Source organism: Hibiscus syriacus, unplaced genomic scaffold (assembly GCF_006381635.1).
Source record: "Hibiscus syriacus cultivar Baekdansim isolate YM2019G1 unplaced genomic scaffold, ASM638163v2 tig00117034_pilon, whole genome shotgun sequence".
In the NCBI taxonomy this organism is placed as follows: Eukaryota; Viridiplantae; Streptophyta; class Magnoliopsida; order Malvales; family Malvaceae; genus Hibiscus; species Hibiscus syriacus.
This window is the reverse complement of record NW_024063533.1, coordinates 1,678,455-1,705,837: the sequence shown is the minus strand read 5'-3', so window position 1 is coordinate 1,705,837 and position 27,383 is coordinate 1,678,455. Positions and strand designations below refer to the sequence as shown.

The 27,383-nt window shown below is 33.8% G+C and overlaps 4 protein-coding genes across 5 annotated transcripts; 2 read left to right on the top strand and 2 right to left on the bottom strand.

Annotated features, from left to right (window-relative positions):
* Nucleotides 1-2,025: 2,025 nt before the first annotated feature.
* Nucleotides 2,026-19,867, top strand: LOC120196801 (anaphase-promoting complex subunit 5-like). Of its 2 annotated transcripts, XM_039198519.1 has the most exons (21): nucleotides 2,026-2,029; nucleotides 7,307-7,504; nucleotides 7,597-7,756; nucleotides 7,838-7,959; nucleotides 8,599-8,839; nucleotides 10,586-10,757; nucleotides 10,833-10,926; nucleotides 11,029-11,114; nucleotides 12,644-12,770; nucleotides 13,329-13,361; nucleotides 13,493-13,741; nucleotides 14,311-14,388; nucleotides 14,480-14,742; nucleotides 16,036-16,095; nucleotides 16,207-16,274; nucleotides 16,771-16,876; nucleotides 16,966-17,107; nucleotides 17,609-17,707; nucleotides 18,078-18,342; nucleotides 19,339-19,406; nucleotides 19,635-19,867. In XM_039198519.1, the coding sequence occupies exons 2-21, from the start codon at nucleotides 7,334-7,336 to the stop codon at nucleotides 19,788-19,790; spliced, it is 2,760 nt and encodes a 919-aa protein (XP_039054450.1). In that variant the 5' UTR covers nucleotides 2,026-2,029; nucleotides 7,307-7,333; the 3' UTR covers nucleotides 19,791-19,867. The 2 variants fall into 2 exon arrangements, with proteins under 2 accessions (XP_039054450.1, XP_039054451.1); XM_039198520.1 differs by lacking the exon at nucleotides 2,026-2,029 and having other exon boundaries at nucleotides 7,334-7,504; nucleotides 10,848-10,926; nucleotides 19,635-19,790.
* LOC120196802 (glutathione S-transferase F9-like) lies at nucleotides 5,559-6,567 on the top strand. Its single transcript, XM_039198521.1, has 3 exons — nucleotides 5,559-5,734; nucleotides 5,828-5,876; nucleotides 5,972-6,567. The coding sequence occupies exons 1-3, from the start codon at nucleotides 5,591-5,593 to the stop codon at nucleotides 6,424-6,426; spliced, it is 648 nt and encodes a 215-aa protein (XP_039054452.1). The 5' UTR covers nucleotides 5,559-5,590; the 3' UTR covers nucleotides 6,427-6,567.
* A 1,335-nt stretch (nucleotides 19,868-21,202) lies between the features above and the next one.
* LOC120196452 (receptor-like protein kinase FERONIA) lies at nucleotides 21,203-22,379 on the bottom strand. The gene has a single exon (XM_039198256.1). The coding sequence runs from the start codon at nucleotides 22,296-22,298 to the stop codon at nucleotides 21,309-21,311; it is 990 nt and encodes a 329-aa protein (XP_039054187.1). The 5' UTR covers nucleotides 22,299-22,379; the 3' UTR covers nucleotides 21,203-21,308.
* A 1,793-nt stretch (nucleotides 22,380-24,172) lies between these two features.
* Nucleotides 24,173-26,232, bottom strand: LOC120196864 (CBS domain-containing protein CBSX3, mitochondrial-like). Its single transcript, XM_039198559.1, has 5 exons — nucleotides 26,078-26,232; nucleotides 25,260-25,371; nucleotides 25,093-25,174; nucleotides 24,532-24,605; nucleotides 24,173-24,298 (listed from the first exon to the last, which is right to left on the bottom strand). Exons 1-5 carry the CDS (start codon nucleotides 26,230-26,232, stop codon nucleotides 24,173-24,175), a joined length of 549 nt encoding a protein of 182 aa, XP_039054490.1.
* Nucleotides 26,233-27,383: the final 1,151 nt, after the last annotated feature.

Here is a 27,383-nt window from a genome sequence, read left to right as displayed (position 1 = left end):
TTAATTTGTATGGAAGAGGTATTACCTATTGTACCAATACCTTCAATGTGACCTTTTGAATTGTCTCCAAATGTCACTTCTCCTCCATTTTTGGCGTTAAGCTCAATGAACCGGCTTTTGTCTCCGGTCATGTGTCTTGAGCATCCACTATCAAGGTACCATGGATTTGAATTTGTTTCTCGTGCCTTGTAGCAATGCTCCTTTCCCTACAAACATAGATTAATTTTTTATTTTTGGTACCCAAATTCTTTTGGGTCCATATTCATTAGTTTCCAAAATCCTAGTCCCCTTAGGTATCCATTTGTGTAGGATATCTTTATCTTTAGTAGTAATGAGTTTTTTAGGAACCCACATACTTCTAAGGATTTTTCCATTAGAGGTTCTTGGGGATCTCTATGATTGTAGTTTCTAAAACTTTTTGTAACAAAGTTGGATTTTGAATTTCCACCTTTTTCAAAATGTTTTGTTCCAACTTTATCAAAAGAAATTTTAAGATCATCAATTTTCTTTTGATGATCATCATTGATCTTTGAAAGCAAATTTTGCAAATCTAAATTTTTCTTTTCAAAATCTTCTAGTTTGATATGCAAATCTTTGATTTTACTTTCAAGATCGTTGTTGGTTTTGGATATGAGTTTGTTTCATTTTTCAATTTTGAAACATCATTTTTATATTTTAAAAATAATTTCTCATAATTCGAAGCCAAATATTCCTCTAATAACTCATCATAGGATAAATCATCAAAATCGGATGAGTTAGAGGTTACCTTAGAATCTTCCCCGAATGCCATCAAGCACAAGTTAGCTACTTCTTATTCCTCTTCATCGGAACTTTCTTTATCGCTCCATGTAGCCACATGAGCCTTGTGCTTATTCTTTGATTGACCCTTTTTCTTCAATTGTGGGCAATCATATTTGACATGCCCGGCTTTTTGCATTCATAGCAAATGATTAGGTCATTCTCTTTCGGTTCATTTTTGAGGCCTTCATTTCGTTTGAATTTTCTTCCTCGATAAGGTCTCATCATTTTTCTGAACCGTTTGGCAAACAATGCCATTTCCTCGTCATCGTCATCGTCATTCGAATCACTCTCATCTTTTGTGGATTTGAGAGCAACTCCAATATTTTTCTTCTTATCATTCTCCTTTGGTGTCTCGTCAATCTTGTCGAGGTCCACCTCATCTTCGAGCATCATTTCATGAGTGATGAGTGACCCAATTAGCTCTTCAATAGTTAAGGACGTTAAGTCCTTAGACTCGATGATTGTTGTCTTCTTTGATTGCCACGATTTTGGGAGGGAGTAGACAAACTTCCTCACAAGCTTTTCATTTGAAATGATCTCTCATATGATTTGAGACCATTGACAATCGTTGAAAATCTATCCGTCATAGCTTTGATATCTTCATTTGGTTTCATCCTAAAATTTTATAGCTATGTGTTAGAATACTAATTTTAGATTTCTTTACCTCATCGGTACCTTCATGAGTGACTTGAAGTTTGTCCCATATTTCTTTTGCGGTTGTACACGATGAAACTATTCCGTATTCATCTGGTCCAAGAGCACAAAAAATGATATGGATGTCTTTGGAGTTGAGCTGGAACATTCTTGTCTCTCCTTCACTCCACAACCTTGGATGAGTGAGAGGTTTGATGTATCCTTCTTCTACGGCATTCCATGATCCCATGTCACTTGCATGAATAAAATACATCATCCTATTCTTCCAATAGGCATAGTTAGCTCCATTGAAGAAAGAAGGCTTGTTGACGGGCATCGAATCGAGACCGGAGTCGAAATTTGAAGCGGAGGCCATTGATGACTTAATAATCGATGTAACTCTTCCCGAATTGACTCAAGAGGCGATTAAACCTTCAAATGAGTAAGGCTCTGATACCAATTGTTGAGTTAATCGATCGACGGAATCGGTCAAGAGGGGGGGTGAATTGGCAATTAAAAATTTCGTTGGAAGCTTTTGCAGAAAATTGAAAAGATTTGCACAGTGATTTAGAGTGGTTCGACTTTCTCAATCAAAGTCTACGTCCACTACCTTAGCTATCCACACTAAGGATTTTCCACAAATTCACTAATTTGTCTTTCTTTTGAGGACAAAGAGTAACCTTACAAACCCTTAAGAATTATACCCCAAATTCTTGAGAAAAACTCTCTCCCAAAGAGAACAATACAAATTTGCAAACTTACAAGGAAATCCTCACAAGGTAGATTGTTTGCACAATTCTAGAACAAAGAAAAGAACACTCAAGAATAAATACAATTGAGGACAAAAGTGTTCTTGAAAGCAAAATAAATATTGAATGAAAAATAGGCTTGAAATGCTCAAACTTGAGGTTTGATGCTTTCTCTTTGATTCTCTCTTGATTCTAGTTGCTTGATGTTTCTTGTTATTGATAAATGGCTTCTAAACTTGTTTAAATACTCCTTGAATCAATTCTGAACGTTGGTGATAATTAGTGGAGTCAATACAGCCGTTATTGTGTGAAAACAATTAATTTTCTGGGTGGGAGCGTCTCATGCATCGATGCATGACCATTATGCATCGGTGCATCAGTGTAAAATTTCAAATATTTTGACCGTTGGACTCCTAGTGCATCGGTGCACTAAGAGTGCATCGATGCATGAAGTGCATTCGATGTTTGAAAAATAGCTTGGTGCATCGATGCATGGATTGTGCATCAATGCATCAAATGCATTCGATGTTTTAATTAAATCAGAGTGCATCGATGCATGGAGAGTGCATCGGTGCATGGAATGCATTCGATGTTTCAATTTATTCATTGATGCATCGATGCATGGTATTGATGCATCGGTGCATGCCTTTGAAAAATTGATTTAAGGCTTGATTTTGGTTCAAAATACTTTGTGAAAATTGTTTCAAAAATAGTTTAAGTACAAATCACAATTTTACACATTTAGTAAGGATTAAAATTGATCTTCAAAGACTTGGAGTAATAATTTGATATTCGATAAATTGAATCGAATATAAATTGTAAAATCATTTGTAAAAATCTTAAAATTCATTTAACTTAATTTGTTATATCGAAATATCAAAAATGTTTTTAACAATATCTAATCTTCATATACTATTAAAAAAATTTATACGAACCAAACGACTTTAATGGTTAAAAGAATGATTATTATTCTTAAAGACTTTAGGTTTGAGCATCAGTAACATCAAGATATTTAAATATTCATTATCAAATAATTAAGTGTTTTTAAAATAAATACTACAACTCTTAAGAATTCTATATTAATAAAAAAAAGTTTTTTTCATAATATTTATATTTGCAATTATATTATAGGACAAAAGAAGCCACCTTACTTTTCCTGATTCTCCCATTGTAAGTAATAAAGTCAAGTGGCCGTTCTTTCATTGGAGTAGTAACCTCCCAAACGTTACAAAAGAGTGGGCGTTACTTTTTAGGTTAAATATACAAAAAAGTATTCAATGTATGTTTATTTTTTCAGTCTAGTACTTTACATTTTTTCGTTTTAGTTTGGTGTCTAACGTTTCATTTCGTTACTCAAAATGGGTCATATCGTGACGGATCGTTAGTTTTCTCCGTTAAGTGACACGTGTCATAATTTGATAGTTTTAAAAATTTATTTTTAAAAATAAATATTAAAAATATTATTATATTTATAAAAACCCATTATTTCTTTTAAATTAAAAAAGCCCAAATTCTAACATCGAAACTTACCCATTGCGGCGGATAGGGAGAACAACGACTACGATGTGACCCACTGGTTGGGTTTTGAACGGACGACGACGAGGAACCTAAATATGGTGGCGGTGAGGCGAACGGAGGTCCGAGGCGGCCGGGATCGTCCAAAATCCAAGGTGTCGGGTGGGTTTTCAGCGAAACTTCAAGGGCTCGATTCCAGTGAACGGTGACGACAATCCACGAATTGTTTTGGGGGCTTTGATCATGACAGCGAGGTGCTTCGATTGGGTTGGGCGGTGATAGACACGGACGAGCGACGGCGGCGGTCGGTGTGGGTTTAGGGGTTGAATTGAAGGTTTTTAAAGTTTTAGGGTTATTTCGAAATTAATGTGTTTTCTTTTTTAAAAATATGTATAATTTTTTATTTTTTAAAATATATTTAACTGAAAGACGATTTATACGTAAAAATATACTCTAATCAAAGTATTTGATTTTAATCCAAAAATTTATAGTAAGTCGACTGATATTTCAGACTTCAAAATTAACTTTAATTTCTTATTCAAAATTATTTTTATATAATTTTGAAGTTAAATATAAAAAATAACTTCAGACTTTAAAATTATTTAAATATTTAACTGTATAAAAAGAAATTAACTTTAATGCCGTGAATATTTAAATATTTTTTATATTTAACTTTGAAAATATATAAAAATAATTTTGAATAAGAAATTAAAGTTAATTTTGAGTATGAAATATCAATTGACTTACGATGAATTTTTGAATTAGAATCATATACTTTTTTATTTAAAGTGTCTTTTTACGTATTAATCGTCTTTCGGTTACATCTAATTTTAAAAAAAAATTAAAAATTATATATTTTTTAAAAAAGAAAACACATTAATTTGAAATAACCCCAAAACTTTAAAAACTTTCATTTCAACCCCTAAACCCACGTTGATTGCCATCGTCGCTCGTCCATACTAACCACCACCCAGCCCAATCAAAACGCCTCGCCGCCATGATCAAAGCCCCCAAAACAATTCATGGATAGTCGTCGCTGTTCGCTGGAATTGAGCCCTTGAACTTTCGTCGAAAACCCACCCCGACGCCTCGGATTTTGGACGATTTCGACCGCCTTGGACCTCCGTTCCCCTCATCGCAACCATAGTTAGCTTCCTAGTCGCCGTCATCTCAAAGCTCCCAAAACAATTCGTGCATATCTGTCGTTGTTCGCTAGAATCGAGCCCTTGAAGTTTCGTCGAAAATCCACCCCGACACCTCAGATTTTGGACGATTCCGACCGCCTCAGATCACCGTTCGCCTCAACACCACCATATTTAGCTTCCTCGTCGCCGTTCGCTCAACACCACCATATTTAGCTTCGTAGTCGTCGTCCGCCGTCGTGGGTAAATTTCGGTGTTAGGATTTTAGTTTTTTTTTGTAATTAAAAGAAATAAAGTTTTTTTATATAAATATAATAATATTTTTAATATTTATTTTTAAAAATAAATTTTTAAAATTACCAGATTGTGACATGTGTCACTTAACGGAGAAAACTAACGTTCCGTCATAGCGTGACCCATTTTGAGTAACAGAATAAAATGTTAGACACCAAACTAAAACAAAAAAACGTTAGTCATTAAAATGGAAAAATATGCATACGGTGAACACTTTTTGTATATTTAAGTCTTAATTTTTCAACAACCAAAATCCTCTCCTATACTTTAAATTACCGTTTTAACACTCAAGTTGTAAAATATGAGGATTAGCCATCTAGTTCCCACCTACAACAATGGGGGCAAAAAGGGGAAAACGAAGTATCACTGCAGCAGTCCAGTTCTATATAAATTGAAGACGCCACAAACTCTGGTAACATGCACTGAAACAGTTCAGATACAACAACATCAACAACGATGGTGGTGAAGGTTTACGGCCCAGCTTTTGCTTGCCCAAAGCGAGTTCTTGCATGTCTGATCGAGAAGGAGGTCGAATTCGAGGCTGTGCCACTCGATTTTCTTAAAGGAGAGCACAAAGACCCTGAATTTCTCAAGTTGCAGGTTACCTTTTTTCCCTTTAATTTTTTGTTGAAAAGCTCCATGTCCTCACTCAATCATCTCCATTTCTTATTTTTTTTCTTGTGTCCTTTGCAGCCTTTTGGAACAGTTCCTGTCACTCAAGATGGAGATTATGTTTTATATGGTAATTTAGATTATAGCTTCTCCCTAGTGTTCATAACAATTCATATATAGCAGGAAATGATGATTTGTGTTTTTTTAACAACGTGGGTATTGCAGAATCCCGTGCAATCATGAGGTACTATGCAGAGAAATACAAGTCACAAGGGACTGATCTGCTGGGGAAGACCATAGAGGAAAGGGGACAAGTGGAGAATTGGGTTGAGGTAGAGGCACACAATTTCAACCCACCAATTTTCAACCTGACCCTTCATGTTATGTTTTCGTCCAAGCTGGGGTTCCCTCGGGACGAGAATGTGATCAAGGAGAGTGAGGAGAAGCTGGGGAAAGTGCTGGACATTTACGAGGAGAGGCTGTCGAAGAGCAAGTACTTGGCGGGTGATTTCTTCAGCCTCGCCGACCTTACTCACCTTCCGTTCACTCAGTACCTGGTAGGTCCGATCGGGAAGGAACACATGATCACCAGTAGGAAGCATGTGAACGCTTGGTGGAACGATATCAGCAACAGACCTTCATGGCAGAAGGTTCTCCAGCTCTATGATGCTCCTCTCTAAGAACTTATCAAAATGATGCACAATTTCGGTTGGGTCATTCGAATAAAATGTTTATGTTGTTTAACAGTTTGCTTTCAGGTCTTGTTTCATCTTGTCTGTTTTAAAGACAACTTAATATGGTGCTGAAGGCTGTTTCTACCATTACACTCGTGTTGTCTTATGCGTGATGTTTTGAATGTGATTTTAAGGAAATTAATAGTATTGTTGTTTAAATTATAACTATATTGTAAAATTTTAAAAGTTATTAAAATTATAACTATGTGAAAATAATATTTAGAAAATGAAAATGTGTGTTTAACATAAAATATATTTTTTTGTTCATTTTTAATTTTTATCGATATTTTCTTAATCAATAAACAATTTAAAATTGATTATAATTTAATTATGTAGTATATAGACCAAATTTATCCTGCACCAATAAAGAGGCAGAAATGGCATTCAAATATATAAATGGGAGTTAAATGATTTATATATTTTTAAGAGTCGTATTAATTTGACAAAGAATATCAACTTAGTACTCAAATGTGCCATATCAAACTTTTGTGATTTTGATAATAGTTATTAACGGGTGAGTGATTGATTTGTTTAAAAACGATAATATTAGTGATATTTCTATTATTTTTAAAATTTTAATGCTGAAAAATGAACTTATTCATACTTTTAGTGACCATTTATGTAGTTTACACTATTTTGTATTTGTTTCGTCGATCTTAAGCGAGAGTGATTGTCAAGAGAAGCGTTGGTGCGGTAAAATTTAGGCGGCACTTTTTTGAAACCCACCCGAAACCTAAAATACTACTGCTGAAAGGATTTGGGTTTAAAAAAAACCCAGAAATAAACATCTTCCCTGTCTCACTCGCTTACTAACTCGCTAACTCAGTTACAGATTTGTGGAAGTCTATTAGAAATGGCAGGGGCAGTGAAAGCACCGGGTGTCTTTGCCATAACTCCACACAAAGTTTCAGTGTGCATTTTGGTTCATAGCTATGCTTCTCCTTCTCAAATCTCCGTCCCTTTCCCTTTCTCCTCCGTTTCTCAGCACAGCCGCCTCGGGTTGTATTTGTTAGCTCTCGCCAAGGTATTTTCCACCGTTTCCCCTCATTTTCTTCGCTTTTGTATCTATATTTTGCTTTTCGAACCAAATGGATGCGTCGTGTTTGCGTATTGCAGTCATGTGATGACATTTTGGAGCCGAAATTAGATCATCTCATTAACCAATTGAGAGAGATTGATGGTTTAATGGATGATTGGTTAACTGATCATGTAACTAGTCGGTTATCATCTTTATCATCGCCTGATGATCTGTTCAATTTCTTTAATGAGTTGCGAGGTTAGCTTTTTATTTATTTGTTTGTTGTTTACTCACTTTATCATCTTCCTTTCCGCTGCCATTATTGTTTTTTTTTGGTAGAAACACTTGGGGGACCTGATTCAGGAGTAATGGACGATGACCAGGTTATTTTGGACCCAAACAGTAACCTGGGGATGTTTCTTCGCCGTTGCATACTGGCTTTCAACCTCCTGACTTTTGAGGTATTTCTTTATTGCCTCGTAAACTATAAATATCATGTATTGAATTGTAATTATATGCTTTTGTTGGAATAATCGTTTGTTTGCTATGCTTAAGATATACATTAAATTGTGGGCAAGAATCATTATAGAGATAGAGCATTATTGTTGGTATCATCATCACCATATGGTCTTCATGTTGGACATTGAATTGAAGTATAAATCTGCCGTTCTTTACCCTGATATTGATGTTTGGATGCATATGTTTATAGAAGAATTTGGGAATTTAATTAACATTATACTCACTACTGGTCAAATGAAATGAAGTACATACCTGTCATTCCATATCCTGATATTGATAGTTGGATGCATATTCTTAGTAAAGAATTTAACGGTTGGGAATTTAATCAACATTCTACTGCTGCTGTTCAAGTGGAATTTAATTAACATTCTACTGCTGCTGTTCAAGTAGAATTTAGTTACATTCCTCACTTATGTTATACTTTGTTAGAAGCCCTTGTTCTGTGCTTTTCTTTTAAGTATCTATTTTTTTTCCAGTTAATTTTGATTCTCTTTAGGTGTAAACGGAAGGTTGAATGTAGAGTATGATGGGCTTTTGTTTAAGCATAGATTATATTTATGGCACTAACCTTGTCAATGCAGGGTGTCTGCCATCTTTTGACTAATATAGGGATCTATTGTAAAGAAGGCATTTCGAGTTCGTCTTATGAGCGTCGGTTAGACTACTCTGGCAATGACTTGGAATCTTTATCTGAGTATGAGAATATGGATCTCAACCTTGTTTTCAAAAAAATAAATGAAGAAATGGAAGCAAGGAAAAGAGCCACTGATCAAGTAACTTTTCATCTTCATCTTCCGAAGGACCTTTCAACATTGGTAGAAGGTAGTTTTGTTCTTGTAAATATGTTTTTGTGTTTGTAAGTTATTAATTACTCTCTGTTTGAACAGGAGACTAATGGTTACAGTTGTGATGATGATATGATTCTACTGTAAATTTTTGTGGACATATTGCAAACAATATATCTAGATTACAAAAATTGTGCAGCAGAAACCAATGAATATAGTTGTAGATTCGATTTAAGGGATCTTTTTATGGGAAATGTTTAACAATGGGAAGCTGATAAGTAATTTTTTTTTTTGATAGGAATAGGAGGTCTCGTTAAAAACCTCCGTCATCGTTGCCTCTTTAAAAGAGGCAACAACCTGAAGGAGGAAAAGAGTACCTCAATTTTATTAATAAACCGAATTACATAAGATACACTTTACACTGACAACTCCTAACAGAAACACAACATACCAACGATGACACTCAAAACGTTCAACCTATCCCCTCCTTAGCTAGCTTGTCCGCCTCACAATTACAGCTCCTAGGGACCCATCTAACCAAAATGTCCTTAGCAGAAACTAGGGCAGCAATGTCCCCGACCAAAGTTCTGAAAAAAGAGGGTGTCAAAATAGGCCTCAAGATCCAATCCACTACCTTAGAACAATCACTCTCTATCACTAATCTACCTTTCCCCGCCCAATGAGATGAAAGAAAAACAACAATTCCCTCTTTGATTGCTTTCAACTCAGCAAACAAGGGCGGACCAGGACCCACAGCAGTAGAGAAGGAGATAAGCTTAGAGCCGTTCGAGTCTCTCAGAATTCCCCCTATTCCTCCTTGTAAACCATCAGACCTTACCGCCCCATCCACATTGAACTTAAAGATATCTGGTGGAGGGGGGTGCCAACACGTATCCTTCCTCAGCTTAGGAGGGCACACTCCAATAGTGTCAGCAAGCCTTGGATCCCCTACCAATAAGTCGACCTGGATATTTGCCTTAGGATATTTTGCTAAAAACCAGTTCGCCAGCCTGAATTTGGAGATGAAAAACAGTAAAGCCAAGTCAAGTTTACCGTTTTCGAACACCACCGAATTCCTAGCTATCCAAGTAGACCATAAAACAACACCGGGGATAAACTTCCAAATAGAAGACGAAGCCATAAGATGAGGCCAAGAGCACAGTAGAGACTTAGGGTCCTTAGGCAGAGCAGTTACTACATCCCAAAGACAAAGGAACCTGCTCCATAACTCCCCCGCAATCGGACACACAATAAAAAGATGTTGAATTGTTTCATCAGCCTTAAGACATAAAGGACATAAAACATTATCCAATGGTACCCCTCGCTTTATCAGCTCTGCTCTAACAGCCACTTTATAATGAGATACCTGCCACAAAAAAGTTTGAACCTTTGGAGGAGCCAAACCAGACCACACCCAACTGCTCCACTGGAAATTCCATCTAGATCTGCCCGAGATAGTCAATCTACATGATTTAGCCGAGAACTGACCGTCACCAATCCCAGACCAGGCCAAAAAATCATCGACTGACTCCAACAATCCAATGATGTCCAGCAAGGACATTAGGGAAATCCACTGATCAAGTTCCCAGTCACATAAATTAGGTCTTTTGTTCTGCTGTCTATACTTTTCGCTTAGGAAAAGTGTCTTGAACTGGAGTTGTTGATTTTGAAATTTGCTTTATTTATCAAAGTTGAAGGATTTTGAAGTGATTTTTTGGTGAATTTATGTAAAATCTGTACCATTTTACTGCTGTTACTTAGCTGTTCTGAATTATGCATGCAGATGTCGAGGTTTTTGCTGATCCTAAAGCAGAACACAATGACAAAGGCAGAGAATCTTCTTCATATGCTTCTGGTGATTTATTGAGAAATGTTGATCCCGATAATGGGGTATTTTTGCGCACCAATTGGCAAATACAAGGTTATTTAATGGAGCAAGCTGATGCAATTGAAAAGTAAACCACTTATCGACTTAAAATCTTTTGCATTCAACTTTTGAAATGCCCATTAAATTGAGCTAAATTGCTTGGGTCTTCTTGTGGCAGGCATGGCAGTTCTTTCACTTTGAATGCCTTTGAACTGACTCTAAGGCAGCTTCAGAAGTTGGCTCCTGAGTTCCATCGTGTAGGTTGACATGCTTTTTCAACTTGCACATACTGTCTTTCATCTTGCTTTGAGTTGGTAGTATGACACATTACTTTTTGCCACTGGTTCCTTGTGATGCAGGTTCACTTTTTGCGTTACTTGAATAATCTATATCATGATGAGTATTTTTCTGCATTGGAGAATCTTCATCGTTATTTTGATTACAGGTGACTTGAAAATCTTTTTCTTTTTTTTGGAGTGTGTGTGGGGGGGGGGGTTAAAGGGCAAATTTGCCACCATTATAGGTGGATATTGAAATTTGGCACTTTATTTTACTTTGATTGATATTTTTCATTGTACTTCCGAGATTAAGATTAAGTTTATTTAATAGTAACTCATCATTGAATTTTGTCACTTTTTATGTTTGATTGAATTTTTACACTTAACTTTGATTTTTTATTGAATTTTGCCAGTTAACTTTAATATATTTTTTGGACAATTACTTAACTTTAGTTTAGAATAGTTTGATGACAAAATTTAATATATATTTTTTCAAATATTTTATGCTAATAGTTAACTATATTAAACTAATTAATAAAATATTAAAAATGAACATAGAATGTGTCGTAAAAATATATTTTATTTTTTTCTTTTAGTTTCTCATTCAATTCAAAACCGAAATTTAGCTGCAAAATTAAATCAACTTAAAGGAGAGGTAAATGTAGACTGTATCTGTGTGTAATTAGTAATTAGTATCCTAATTAATCTGTAACAGAGTTATTTATTATTTAATTTGTACTGTAGATCCTATCTAAGAAGAAGACTTGAGAGGAAATTGACTAAACCAGTTAACCTCTATTAGGACTCTAAGCTAATATCACTTTAGAACTGTATCTCTATTCTACTCTTTTGTAATCTGCCTATATTAAGGCTTAAACCTATGTAATTGATGACGAAGAAAACTCAGAGAACAAGAACAATTTCTCTGTTCCAGAACTCTTCTTAGTTTCTACAGTAAAATTTTCCCAAATATATTTGCCTTTTACCTGTTTATATACGAGTGTTCCACATGATGAGTTAGTAACACTTTCTAGCGTCCTGTACTCCTTGATTTTTATTACCAATTAGAATATTGAGTTTTTGTCCAACTATATTTGGCATCCTTCTATTCTGCTAACACTGTTATTGTATTTAGGATATGTTGTTCTTTGGTCTCTTATTTAAGAACTGGGTTCTGTTACTTGCAATGACTCGTCACTATGAAGCATCTTTGGGCTGAGATATAGTTTCTTAAATTATGTGCATAAAAATTAGAGCTTCTTATACAAATTAACATCTTTGGATTTGCATATGGGAATAGTACGCAGAATCCTGTTTCTTTAGGAGGTCAAAGAATCTATACTCATCAGTGCTTTTGATTGAGGGATAGCTAAACTTGTAGAAATGCATGTGAAAGCCATTATTGGCTTTTATAATTTGTTTTGAATAGGGTTGCATGAGCAATAACATTATCTGATGCCTTAAAATTTTGTAAGAGTTCATATGGGTTATTCTCCTTAATTATTGAACCCTTTTTTGTTTTCCTTCATGAATATCCACCAATATTGGTATGGTCCTCAGGTTCATATATGTCTGAGAATGTGTTTCTTTTCTGACTTATCTATTTTTTACTATTCTCTTGGCTTCCCAATATGATCTTGGATGGAAGAAGCTACTTGCTTGAAATAAACGATTCTGATAAATTTTGCCACAATAGTGCAGGAACCGAGGGATTTGATTTTGTTCCATCGGCTGGTTGCAATGATTCCGGAAGATTTGAGATTGCTCTGTTATGTTTGGGGATGATGCAGTTTCATTTTGGGCATCCTAAGAAGGCCTTGGAGGTAACAGAAGAGGACTTTTTCCTTCACAATATGCTTGGCTTGCACATAAACTGGCAATTATGAAACAATAGTTATGGCAAGTAGGGGCTTTCTCCTTCACAATATGCTTGGCTTGCACATAAACCGGTCATTATGAAACAATAGTTATGGCAAGTAGGGCTGTCAATTGGCTGAGGTGACTAAGGCTTGTCCATCTGTCCTGTTTTTTCGGGTTGTGCATTTATTAAGTTGAGGGGGGGGGTTGAGTTTGTCAAAGATATTTGTTGTAAATCAACGATGCCTAGTCTAAGGTTGTCTCAATATACTGCTTTGAGTCTCAATGCCTGGGCCAATCAGATTTGCTGATGTTATTGCTTTTGGTCAAAGAACTCAGTTGAAGTAGAAGATGACAATTGAGATGCCTGTGTTTGGCAAGAATTTCTTGTCCCAAGCATATTTGTGAAGACCATTGTAACTTGCCCCAACCTCAAACTTAGCCCAGACTTTCTGACAAGATCACTAGAAGCTAACTTTCTTGCTATATTTCTTTTGAAATGGTGATTTTTTGTGATGATTCAGGTCCTTACTGAAGCTGTTCTTGTTTCCCAACAGGTTATTTCATCCTATCAGCTTGATGGTTTCGGATTTTTTTTAGAATAGCTTGATGGTTTTGAATGTTAACATGCCATATATTTTCAATTTATTTTCATACTATTAGGCCTGATGGTTTTGAATTTTTGCAGCATTGCAATGATACTTGTCTGGCATACACTTTAGCTGCTATCTGCAACTTGTTGTCTGAGATTAGTTTCTCAACAGCTAGTGGAATACTTGGATCACCATTCTCTCCTATGACCAATGTAGGCACTTCTTTGTCTGTTCAGCAACAACTGTTTGTTCTTTTGAAAGGATCTCTAAAGAGAGCAGAGAGTTTGAAATTGAAGCAACTAATAGCTGCCAATCATCTTGCAATGGCTAAATTTGACTTGACGGTAAGAATGTATCCAATTGCTTTAGAAAATTTTCTTTTACGACTTAATTACACAAGCCCCTTTCTATATATGTGATTCATGTTTGTCTTTCATACTACCCTCGGTTTAAATAAAACTATTTTCTTAGAAACGAGTTTTGCTGCAGCTATGTTCTTGTCTAAATTGAACACCAGTTTTACACTTTCTTTGTGCATAACAAATTCTCTTATTAGTGAACTGTTCCTAAAAGCTGAAATGTTCTGAATTATATAATTTCTTTATCTCAAAGATTCCTGTTCAAGACAAGAGTGAACTTCCTTGCATATCATCAGTCTGTCTTTACCAAATTAGTAGCTGCTATGTTTTTGTTGATGGGGTTCATATAAACCTAGATGATATGCAAGGAATCTGTTAATTTCTGTTGTACGTAAGGCTTTTCTCTCCCTGGGTTTTTGCTCTCTTAATTTTTGAATCTTTTAATTTCTAAATCTTTTTTTTTTGGTTCTAAGATATTTAACCTAATTTTTTAATCTTTAATTTCTATTTTTTTTTGGTTCTAAGATATTTAACCTTCTTATTGTCGCATGCAGCATGTGCAGAGACCTCTTCTGTCATTTGGTCCCAAGACTTCCATGAAGCTCAGGACATGCCCTATTATTGTTTTCAAGGTAAAGTCACGTTGTTTATGGCATGCTTGTTTCTTGTATAAATGAGGACTACTGCAATTGAATTTTATTTCATATGATATATTCTTTGCAGGAACTAAGATCAGGTTACCACTTAATCAGTGATTTTTGTTGTGAAGGCTCTACAATGACAACAGATGGTGCTTTTAGTACTGCATGGCTTAAGAACTTGCAAAAGCCCATGGGTTCGTTAGTGATGTCTCAAGATAGTGGTTCTAGGAACAATTCTAACCCTTTTCTATTCTTTTCACAACCAATTTCAATTCCTGGATCAGTTCTGCAGTTAGTAGGTTCTTCATATCTACATCGTGCTACTGCATGGGAGATGTATGGAAGGTGACATTTGGCACGCACTTGTTACATATTCTTTTTTTCTTTGTTGCATTGCTGACTTAAGATCATCCCACTTTGACTTGTCATTCTTGAACCCCTCCTGACAATTCGTATATTTGTGTGTGTTCTTGTTTCATAATCATAATTAAGTTATTTTATATTTATTTATTTTTGGTACATAGTTATTTTTTATTTATTAACTTGTGACAAGTTAATAGTTTGCATTATATAGATTTTGGCATGCTTGTGTATTCTTGTTGTTTTCGTGCTGTGTTCAGTATCTTGCTTTAATTGTTTACTGTGTCATGTTTCTGTCGTTCAATTGTGCTGTGTCAAGCATTGCCAGGCCGGTAATTCTTTTATTGCAGACATTCTTTCCAAGTAATTGACATCAAGGAATTCCTTTTCTAGAAGTGATTGTTTTAGACACCGTTTGATAAACTCAATAAACTTATTATTGAAGATTTAAGTGCTACATTTTTCATTCTGAGAATTCTAAGTACTGAGCAGATATAAAAGTTGTTCGATATGGTATTGAAAATTAAAATTGTGTTAGATTTTTCATATAAAATATGTAATTTCCAATTTGTAAAACTTCAAAAGGAAGCAATTAGTAATGGAAGTAAATAATATAAGCTCAATATTCTTATAAAAAAATATAAGCTCAATATAATTGCATACAATTTTCTTCCTTGAATACAATTTTTTTACATTATGTATCTGGAAACTACTTAGTTATTTTAACATTTTTCTTTGAAAATATTCCATCAAGTGATTTCTTAAAATGATTTACAAATGCATTAAGAAAATTGAAAATTTTGAATGGTTTATCAAGCATACCCTTAGTCTACAAGTACAAATTAATCCAATGATGTAACCTACTGGTTCTTTTGGTAATACTGTCAGTGTTCTTTATGCTAGCTTGATCCTTTGGGCGTCTTGGTGTTTCACGATTTCTTTTCAACTTTCTTTTATTCATTGTATATTCTTGTGGCAAGATCATTAAACCTAATAATTTTCTCTTTGCATTTATTACCCTCATCGCTCTTTATTTTGTTCACTATTTATTTTACTTAATTACCTCTTTTTGGTTCCTGTCCCCACTCTTTCTGCATTTTCTGAACACGCAATGTAGCCTCACTCTATCATCTGTTGGTACGATTGGCTAAAGCAGGAAGATACATATTTGAATTATATGATTGTGTGTTTAATTCCTGGTCTTGCTCAAATAATCTTTTAATTGCTTTTTACAACTGATTGCTTGATGTTGTTCTTTTTATTGTCTATACTTGTTAGTGCTCCACTTGCTCGGGTGAATGCTTTGGTTTATGCAACTTGTTTTGCTGATGCTTCAAGGTAATAATCACGCTAAGAATCTAGCATTTGGATAGGTACTATATATTTATGTTTTTGCAATATTACTGAGTCTTTCTTAACTTGAGGTTTACCAAATGTTGGACATTACAGTTCATCTGATGCAGCATTAGTGCATGTGAAGCTTATTCAACATCTGGCAGTTTTTAAAGGCTACAAAGGTCAGAGAAAATGTTTGAATGCTTTACCATTTGCATTACATTCCTGCATTTGTTTTCCCTACTCGGCGTTTTGCTTTTTTTTTAAATTGATGATTGTGTATATGTGGTTCCAATTTTACTGGATATTTGTGACTTGCTCCCTACTTAATATTTGCAACTTGAAATATTAGTTAAATATCTGGTTTTAAATAATATTCACTTTAGGCAGAGTACATGGATATGCTATCCAGATATGTTTGTCTCGCGTTCATCGTGTCAACGAGACATAATCATGAGTGTCAAATGGATAGAGAGAACGAAGTGAATTGATCTATCTTTGTTTTTGATAAAAGTGAATTAATCTATCTGATTATTCCGATTTTGTTGAAATGCTCGTACTTCTATAGAAGTTCTTGATAACAACCATGTGCACCTTCTGTTGTTGTCACTGCATTTATTTTCACATTATTTATATATTTAATTTTTATATTTACTTAGTATTTCTATACGCTTCTAGAGGCTTTTGCTGCTCTTAAAATTGCGGAAGAGAAGTTTTTATGTGCATCCAAATCACGGATATTGATACTGAAGTTACAGCTGCTCCATGAGCATGCATTACATCGGTAAGGTTGCATAGTAAAATTTATATATGCAGCATTTTCCCCATATTTATTGCAAGTTTTCTATTGCTTTCATTTTAAAATGATACTAGAGGACATCTCAAGCTTGCCCAACAAGCATGTGATGAGCTTGGAGTTTTGGCATCATCTGTCACTGCTGTCGACTTGGAGCTGAAGACAGAGGCAAGCCTTCGCCATTCTCGTACATTGCTTGCAGCAAAGCAATTTAGACAGGTTTGTGCTTGATATGCATATAACATTCTTGTGTGGAGCTAAGTTGCTCTATTTTCAAAATAGAAGTATATATTATAATGCAATCTGGTCATTCTTTGATTAAAAGTAACTATAAGTTTGTAAAGGAATGCAAACAGAAGCAAATCCCAGGGCATGGGCTTTCTGATGCATATTAGTCCTCGCGAAAAATTTCATTGTTATGTATATTTAAAATCATGCAACATTCAGAAACCTGTGAGTTAATAAAACTGGACTCAGGAAAATATCGAACGGAAGTGATTTGAGATTTTATTGAGTATTTATCGAGAGTTTGACAACTTAGGTGTCAGCAAAGGTAGAGAATACCAAATGCTATTCATAGTGAACAATAATAATTGATTGATTTTTCTGATTTTAGTGTTATTAAATTTCACAGCCATTTTTCGGGTCCTTAATTTCTAATACTGACCAATATATTCTGCCTGTTTCTGGATTTCCTTCTATTATCAATTATCGGTGCAGGCAGCTGCGGTGGCGCACTCCCTTTTTTGCATGTGTTACAAATTCAATCTTCAAGTTGAAAGTGCGACTGTTCTTCTTCTGCTTGCTGAAATTCACATGGTATGATCATGCATGTGATAGTTAGACATGCAATTTGAGATGGAGTATAGCTAGTATCCCTTTATTGTACTATATAAACCAAGGAGAAATTGAACACCATACTTTTAAGGCATCTCTTTGTGTCACATTCATTTTGATTATTTGGCCTTCCTTTCTTCCAGCGTAGGTATCCATCATTTTGTGTTCATACTATCCCTACCTTCTACAAGCATTTCTTTCCCTAGAAACCAACAGATTATTTTATACGATCCTTATCTCTGCTATATGTGTCCATGATGAGTACCTTGGGGAAGAAAAAATGGATTATTGTATTGTAGACTAAACGTCAAAGCGTTGAATTGTTTAAATTTTCTTTATTTGGTGTCACTAGAAATCAGGAAATGCTGTCGCAGGCCTTCCCTATGCATTAGCAAGCCTTTCGTATTGTCAGTCATTTAACTTGGATCTTCTTAGAGCATCAGCAACTCTTACACTGGCTGAGTTATGGCTTTCACTTGGATCCAATCATACAAAGACTGCTTTAACACTGTTACATGGTGCTTTTCCAATGATTCTTGGCCATGGAGGTTTGGAACTCTGTGCTCGGGCCTATATTACAGAAGCAAAATGTTATCTCTCTGATCCAAGTTTCTCAGGTATTATTTTTATCATCCCCGTCATGGCATTTATACCTTTTTTTTTAAGCAGAGCAAGTTTGATATACTTTTTTCCCTCCCTCTTCTTCCATATCAAGAGATTGAGATGTAGGACAAGTTTATCTTCAGTTCATGGCTTGTTATATTGAAAAGTATTTGGCTTGTTTACTTTTCACCAATTCCTGTATGAGTTGACTTCTCACTTTTGGTAATTTAAATTAATTTGATTAGCGTTGAGTGTTGTAGATGTGTGGAATAATTGCTTTTTGATCATTATAGAAGATGCACCTAAGAAATGCAGTAACAAAATAAGGATTATTCAATTGAATTTGAAATTATGAGAAGGAAATAAAATGGTTTTGATTTGTCTGGTTTAAGTTTTAACAATGAAAAGGATGATGGTAAAGGCTGTGAGAATCAGGTTGTTTCTTCAACTTTTATTAAAGATACGCTTACAAAGAGCTGAATAGTCAAACATGATGTAATTAGATGTCCCGATAAGATGGATTATTAAACCAGTCATTTTTCCAACTACCTTGTATGGTTTAGGGTGGTACATAAAGTGAGAAGTCTTGTCAAAGGCACTGGTTTACTGCTCCTGGTCAGATGGTATTAGTCAGTGGCAGGTATATTAATAGGCCATTCTGAATTGAGCTGCAAACATATTGTTAGAAGTGTTTTAGTTCATATTCTTTCAGAACAGACTTTGAAATAGTCAAAAGTAACTTTTTTATATATGAAAGGATGCTACAAATCACTAAATGTAGTTCATCTGATCAATATTTCAACAAATAAACAATTATCATTTCAAAGTACGGAGTTCTTTTTTTTTTTGTAGAAGACACCAACTTTTAGGATCGGATGAAATTGACCTACAGTTTTTTTCTTTTTCCTCCATTCTGTATCGCTTTGTATCCTCTTTTTGTTAAGCTTGTTTGAATTGGAAATGTTATATACTTGCTCACACTGCACTAACTTGTTGAGTTTCCTTATCAGTTTCCGACAATCCAGAGCTTGTACTAGATCCCTTGAGGCAAGCTGCAGATGAGCTGCAAGCTTTGGAGGTTAGTGAACTTTTGATATGGAATGGCTAGATTCTCTTTCTCGGGCGAATTCATTTTGGAACTAGATTCAAATGAAACAAGAACATATGCATTTCATTGAATTTTAAGTGTATTCATATGATCCAATTATGGGTAGAATAGCAGCAAATCATCAAGTTTGCTTACTTTTGTTCTCATAGCAAATATTGGCATTGTTATTAATGGGATGGAACTTGTTTTGATCCTCAGTATCATGAATTAATGGCTGAAGCTTTCTACTTGATGGCCATTGTATATGACAAGCTGGGGCAACTAGAACAGAGGGAAGAAGCTGCGTCCTCATTCAAGAATCACGTAATGGCTCTTGACCATCCTCATGATGTGGATGATCCAATCCTCTCTTAAACACCTGAGCCCTGAGGAGTATAATTAAAGTAGGGTAAGCGGGTGTTTCTCCATTCTTTATGATGAATTAATTATGTATTGTGCTTAAATTATGCGATTGCTGAAAATTGGATGATCTTTCAAGTGATTGGAAAAAAATGTTAATCATATATCGTAATTAGATTATTGTGTTTGCTTAGGTGATGTTGGTCATCTATTGTCATGGATTTGCTTTGCGTTTGAGATTTAGTTATTAGTATTAGTATCTTTTTAATCGTCTTTTTAATATGGTATTAAATGTAATTTAGTACAAATATAATTAGGTATCTAATATTTTTAATTACACATTAAAACACACTAGTAATTTAGAGGTGGATACTATACCAATCGAATTAAGCTTTCTCCGTATCTTGTGTTAACTCTTTAAATACTGATTTTAGTTCTTTTATTTAAAGATCACGTAAAGCATTTTAAAATATGAAAACATAATAAATTGTTATATGTGAACTTTTATGAGATGTGAAGTGTTGATTTTCTTTAATTTTAAGGATATAATTTTAATTTAACTTCGACAAATTACTAACAATAGGTTCGTTAACTGAACACCATTTAACATTTATATGTAACATATACAATTGATTATATTTATTTAATACGAAAATAAATTGATATATTTATTTCTTTAAATGTGTATCATTGAATTAAAATTAATTTTTCATGTGTAAAATTACAAATTAAATCAAAATTCATGTCTAAGGTGTTTATTGAACGATTTGATCGTAAGTCAAACATTGCTCGATTTGTGTTTGTTAAAAAATTTAGTATCCGACTCGTTTGTTAATCTTGTTAAAATTTTGTCAGCTCTTGTTTCGTTAAAAAATGTTGTTGTTCAACTCAACTCATTGCTTGACTCATTGATCGTGAATAATTTAATAATATTTAATAGTTAATAATTTAGTATTTGGGTGTAGAAAATTAATAATTAATAATTTAATATTTTTCTTGTTGTTTATTAGAAAATTAATAGATTAGTAGATTAATATTAATTATTAATTTACTATTTTTTATTATATATTAATAAATTTGTAATTGTTATTTAGACTTTTTTTAATGAAATAATTTTTTACGGTAACTACTAAAATATTATAAAAAATTTAACGAATTACTCGTGAATTTATCGAGTCAATTGACCCCGAGTCGAATATTGATCGAGTTTTGACAAAATCAAATACGAGAGTTGCTCAACTCATTAAGCATCCATATTCGTGTCTAAATTTGATATTTTAAATGCATTTATAGTATTTTACACCTGATTAACCACCCATATAACTAATTCAAGTACGAATTTTAATAGAAGATAAATTAAGATTTTGGTTCCTTATTATAGAAAAATTTAGAAATTAACCCTTTTATTTTTTAGTATAACTATTTTAACATCTATTTTTATTAGTTAGTCATATGCACCGGATCGGAATCTGCTTTCTGTTGCAGTTCCAAAGCGCGTTCCAGCATCACCTCCACTTCACCCATCTCCGGCCGTTAATCTCCAACCACACGAGTACAGGAACCGGCGATGTCCACGAACAACTTGAAGCACTCCGGTGCAATCCTCCCCTTCAAATATGGATCAATCATATCATAAATGGTTCCTCCTTTAATCGACTTACATGCCAAATCAACTAGAGTCGTCGTCTTCATCTCCCCATCATGCTCCACAAATGGCCTTCTAGCACACAAAACTTCAAACAAAACAACCCCAAATGAGTACACGTCGCATTTTTCCTCCAGTTGCGCTGTTTCTAAATACTCGGGATCCAAATACGCTAAATTACTCTGCACTAATGGATCTATTCTTTCCGAAGCTTTCGGCTTGCAACTGCGACGGGGACGCAGTTTGGAAGTCCGGAAATCGGAAAGCTTGCAACCCCATTTTTTATCCAAAAGAATGTTTCCGCTCTTAACGTTACCGTGAACTATGGCTCGCTTTGCTCCAGTGTGAAGGTAATGCAATCCGCGAGCTGCTCCGATGCATATCTCCAGCCTCTGCTTCCATGGAAGAGGATCATATCCAGAACCATAAAGACGATCGGGCAGTGTTCCGTTTCTCATATCTCCCATGTATTCGTACACGAGGATCATCTCGCCCATCTCAAAGCAGAACCCTATAAGAGGTACCAGATGTTGGTGGCGCAGCTGGCAGAGCATCAGCAGTTCAGTTCGGAACTCTTTATAACTTGCACCTGGTTCTGATTCCAGTTTCCCTCGTTTGACGACAGCCGACTTCCCGTCATTGAAAAACCCTTTGTACACAGTTCCAAAACCACCTTCACCGAGAATCAGATCTCGGTGAAAATTGTTAGTTGCAGCCTTGATCTGGGGTAAAGAAAATTGGTGGTGTATTTCTTCAGGAAGAGCCACTGGATTTTGGAATCTAGTCTGCTTTTTTCCATTACTTTTTCCTTTCTTAAACACACCGAAGAAACTTGAGAGAAAACGTGGAGGATCTCCCATGGTGGACTCAGACAGCATCAAAGGAGTTGGGGAGGAGCAACTTTGGACTTGGTTGGTATTTGTGGTGTTAATCTCATCGGCAAATGGAGCTGACCTTGACTTGATTTTGGCTTTTTTTTAGGCTTAATGCGAAAGTAGTGTAATAATTATATTGGGTCATTTTTCGTTAAAAATATATGTTTAAAGTTTTATCCGTTATTATTTTAAGTGTTTAGATATTAATTATAATTAAAATTCTCTGTTAAATGATACATGTCATGTTCTATAATTTTTAATAAAAAATTCTTTGAAAAAAGTATATGTATTTTTCACTAATTTTTCACTGGAAAAAAGTAACACCCTACCTAAATTTATTGAGAAAATTGACACTTGCTAACTATTTACGAAAATAACATCAAAGTGTAATAAAATAGATATATATGTTATTTAAAAAAATAGATGTATTTAAATTAAATGATATCAATGTTTAAAAATATTGTTATTATTCTTTAAGATTTTAGATTTAAGCATCGCGTATGTTGAGATATGAACATATGATTAAAAGTTTTTAAAGAGATATTATGATATTTATTTTTTTTGTTTTTCAAGCATGTTCTGTTTTTTGTAAAATTATATTTTTAAAAGGTACAATCGACGGACGCGTCTGTATCTTTTATGGTACTCTCAGACAATATTTAATTTTTTTCATAAAATAAGTTATTAAAAATATATTATTGTCCTTTATCGCTTTCAAAATATTTAGTTTTTTCTTACAATTTTAATTTGCTTTGAAATCTGGTGGTTTAAATTTGAAATATTACGACGTTTATAAAAAGAAGAGAGCCGTTGGGTAAAATACAAATATTCTCTCTGAATTGGAGTTGGACTCATTTCTAAAATTAAAGAGTTGGTAGATTCTAGAGTTGAGAAATAATCTAAATTCTACACAAGAATCATACAAGTGTTAGTATTTATTTATTCATTTTAGCATTCGTTCCTTAATTTATTATGATATTAAAAGTGTATATATTAGTAATAGTGGCGTAGGCTATTGTATGGATGTATTATTTTTATTATTATCATAATTTTTTATGTTTATTAGATAAAAATATTCTCGAATAATATTATTAATTATTATATGATTTATTTGTTATTGGACCACCTTGAATGCGTGACACCTTATGTATGTATTGTTATACTATATGATTTTTGCCTGTAAGCATATTCTGTATTTTGTTATATGTTATGCAAGCATGTTCTGTATTTTGTTACGGTTGTTATTTCGTCAATAAATATAAAATACAGAGATAAAATATTTGTTAAAATAAAATATTTATTTTATCACAAAAAGTAAATTTTGTCACAATTAACTTAAATTATGAAATCAAATAAAAAATAATTTGTTATTGTGAAAGAATATTACTTCGTCACAATTTTTTATATTGAGAAATTAATATTTATTATAAATTGTTATTTTGATTAAATAAAGTTGTCACAATTTTTTATTTTAACAAAATATTGTGACAAAATAAATTTGACATAACTTTTTATTTTGACTAAATTTACCATGTTATTGTAACTAAATAAATTTGTTACAATTTATTATAGTGATGGTGAAAGAATGTTATTTGTCATAATTTTTTTATATTGAGAAATTAATATTTGTTATAAATTGTTATCATGACTAAACAAATTTGTCAAAAAATAACATAATTGTTATTTTGAGAAAAATATTATGACAAAATAAATTTAACATAAATTTTTGTTTTGATTAAATTTAATATATTTTTTATTAAATTTAATATGTTATTGTGACTAAAATCACCATTTTTATCCATATATGCATTAAAAAAAGAAAGAAATCAAATACAAATTTGGGACATTTAATGCCTAGTAATAGTCCCAACAATGACTCATGAGTAACCCCAACAACCAAAAAGCACACCAACAATCTTCCTCTCCTTGCCACGCATGCAACAATAGTCCTTATCTGCTTTAACAATATGTGCATCCAATGCTGGTGTCCATGCCCTTTGCTGCTGGTGACCATGCTCTCGACGTAATTGTCAGCAAGTTTCTCACAAGCAAACTAGAAAAGAGCAGAACAAAGAGAAGCAAGTCAAAGGAAGAAAAAAAAAAGATTTTTCATTTCATTATTTGATTTTTTTGTAATAGTAAGGGGTAGGCTCTCCCTTGATTAAAAAAAGAAAGGAATACAAATAGCCATATATGATGGAAGTAAACCTATGAATGTACTTGAAAAACCCAATACCTCTTCAGTCATGATGTCCCCAACTTTAGTTGACTTGGATGATCTTCCATGTACTATTATCTTCATAAGATAATCTGCAAGTATAACATCAAACAGCAGAAATAAACCAAGAATCAAAACTGTGTCGCACCACAAAATCCTTCAAAATCTCTTCTTTGATATTTAAGAAACGCAAAATAAAGCAAACTATAATCTTAGCAGAGCAGAAAGAATTTGATGGGCACCCTACATTTGGTATATGCAATGCTCAAGAAAAGGGCAGTATGTGATTGTTTGACATGAAACAGCAAGAAGAAAAATCTGCACCAAAGTTTATAACTACATTCAATGGCAAAGGTGAAGGGTGACATTGGGTGGAACAACCTAACTATCAACATGCTTTAGCTTATAGGTTCTAAAATCTACTTCAATCTTACAGAACTTAGTTTTGCTTGATTGAGATCAACAAATAAGCGACAAATAACACAAAAGTCCTAGCATAAGTATACTAAATCCATCATTCGTTTAAAATTTAAAATTTTGGTTCCAAATTGATTTTATCAAGGTGTACTAGTTAACTACCTCGCTCTGTGATGATACCGGCAATTGATTTATGCTCTCCAGGTTTTACCATCATCAGGGAACCAACATTGTGTTGAGTAATCTGAAAAAGCTTGAACTCAATAAGCATGTAAATCAAGTATTCTATGAAGAAGCCGAGAATCTACGAAAATTGTAAAGATGCATACCGACTTCACGGCATCATAAACAGTGTCATCTGTAGTGGACCAAAGCCAGAAGCCATCTGCAGCTTTACCTTGGGCTTTCAAAACGTCTAATGCAGTTGTATTAGAATGGACACTTCGAATGGGAAAAAAGGTTTAGACTTTTGTTAATGTGATCAATGCCAATGATGCTAGTAATTTGAAGGTAGATAAGTAAATCCGAAAGTATAGTCTTGGTGAACATATATACCTTATGCACTAAAAAATGGGGCTAATGGCTTCTGTTAGTTCATTTCTTTATTAGCAAATTTTGATTTCCTTACGCATAAAAAATAAGTTCTAAAACAGATACCTTGGTGGAGCCTTTGATGTGGAGTCTCTTGCGGAGAATATCTTCTCGGGCAATTTGCTGGAAATCAAGCAATTCTACTGCATGTATATGACATTACTAACTCTTCTGATCACCTGATCATTTATGGTCACCAAGATCAAGGTGGTTACTTGGCTCTGTTGTATGAAAGCAAGCTCGATTTCGGAGATCGGTTCAAGAAGCTGTTGATTTTATAAGTTCTTAGTCGTTGGCTTTTTCGAGCAGATATCATCAGAAGGCACCGACTTCATGGACAGCGCTGACCACTGCATTCTTATTCTTTGTGATCTGCTTATTAGTTGGATATATCCTATATGGTTCAGCTATACACATTGTTAAAGTTGAAGACGATTTCCATGAAATGCAAGAACTGAAGGTTCGAGCCGAAGCTGCAGACGTTGCCAAATCACAAGTATGTTTTTCAAGATATATCTTTAAACACATTGTTGATTACCGATTTCTGAGATAAAACTAATAGCAATGTGTTCTTGTTGCAGTTTTTAGGCTTTCAAAACATCTGGAAAACATAACGGGTCGCATAACCGGATTGACAACCCGAATGCAATGCAATACCGCATTTTTTACGGTGTTTCCATGCACCGAAAAAGGTTGAACCGCTCGCTGCATTCTACCAATTACAAGTGATGTTCTAATCTTTTTAAGGTTAGGGTTGGCAAATGGTAAAAAAAGAAAAGAAAGAGGGGAGGGGAGGGATGCGGTGCACAAAGAAAATAAATGACCAAGTGAAAACAACACGCGTGAAAGGTTAGGGTTTTTGTGTTCTCCTAAAAGTTTTGGTCTAATTAGGAAACGGGTCCTTGTATTATTTCTTATTTTCATATGTGGTTTCTTGTTTTCTGTTCTTCCAATTTAGTCACTGAATGTTTCTTTACTATTTCTGATCGTGGCTCACTTTTTTGTTTTAGTACAATTTAGTCATCATTTTATGCTATTATGTTTTGTTTTTAATTAACTATTGCCTTTTTATTTTATTACATTTTAATCCCTTTGTTCTTTTTATTTGCATTTAATTTTGTTGGATAATTTATATTCCTTTCAATGTACTCATAGAATCTTAATTTTAGATCACATCCTTAGGTTTAGATTTCTTTTAAACAAATCCCTACTATAGTAATTAGACATAATATCAAAGAAAAACTCGTTGTTTTATTTTTTGACTTCACGATGAAAGAAGAAATATAAAGTTGGAATAATGGTCTGATACAATTAAACTGAGGGTTTAAAAAAAGTATATATGAAATAAATACAAATAAATTTCTCTAAAAACTAGTTTCCCTTTAAAAATCAATTTCCTTTAAAATAAAATAGAGGGAAACTTCCCTCCTAAATAAAACCTAGGTACCCGTATTTTCGGGTCATCGATACACGATTAATATTTATTTCATTTATATAAATTTTCAGAAAAAAGATACCTAAGGCTCTTGTACATTTTTTGAAAAAAATCAATTTGGCCATCAAATTACTGTTGCATTCAATGCGACCCTCAAGCTTAGGGAAAAAAACAATTAACATGACCCTTTAACCAAGAACTTCTATTGTTAACCATTATGAAACTATATAATAAAAAATATTAAAAATAATTATACAACTAAGAAGAGTATTGTAGTGAATATAACATGATAAACGGAAGTAAACTTTACCTAAACTTAATGTAAAAATTTTAATAGGAACTTTGCCCAACTATGGTTAATATATATTGTTCAAGACTTACACGGACCACCTTACCTAAGGGCTTAACTTAGCTTGTTCATTCCCAA

Coding starts and splice junctions, on each gene's coding strand:
- LOC120196802 (XM_039198521.1), top strand. CDS start 5,591: ATGGTGGTGAAGGTTTACGGCCCAGCTTTTGCTTGCCCAAAGCGAGTT. Junction 5,735..5,827: donor CTGAATTTCTCAAGTTGCAG/GTTACCTTTTTT, acceptor TGTCCTTTGCAG/CCTTTTGGAACAGTTCCTGT. Junction 5,877..5,971: donor TGGAGATTATGTTTTATATG/GTAATTTAGATT, acceptor TGGGTATTGCAG/AATCCCGTGCAATCATGAGG.
- LOC120196801 (XM_039198519.1), top strand. CDS start 7,334: ATGGCAGGGGCAGTGAAAGCACCGGGTGTCTTTGCCATAACTCCACAC. Junction 7,505..7,596: donor ATTTGTTAGCTCTCGCCAAG/GTATTTTCCACC, acceptor TGCGTATTGCAG/TCATGTGATGACATTTTGGA. Junction 13,362..13,492: donor CTGTTCTTGTTTCCCAACAG/GTTATTTCATCC, acceptor GAATTTTTGCAG/CATTGCAATGATACTTGTCT.
- LOC120196452 (XM_039198256.1), bottom strand. CDS start 22,298: ATGCTGTCTGAGTCCACCATGGGAGATCCTCCACGTTTTCTCTCAAGT.
- LOC120196864 (XM_039198559.1), bottom strand. CDS start 26,232: ATGCAGCGAGCGGTTCAACCTTTTTCGGTGCATGGAAACACCGTAAAA. Junction 25,175..25,259: donor TTTATGATGCCGTGAAGTCG/GTATGCATCTTT, acceptor AAGCTTTTTCAG/ATTACTCAACACAATGTTGG. Junction 24,606..25,092: donor CGGTATCATCACAGAGCGAG/GTAGTTAACTAG, acceptor TTATACTTGCAG/ATTATCTTATGAAGATAATA.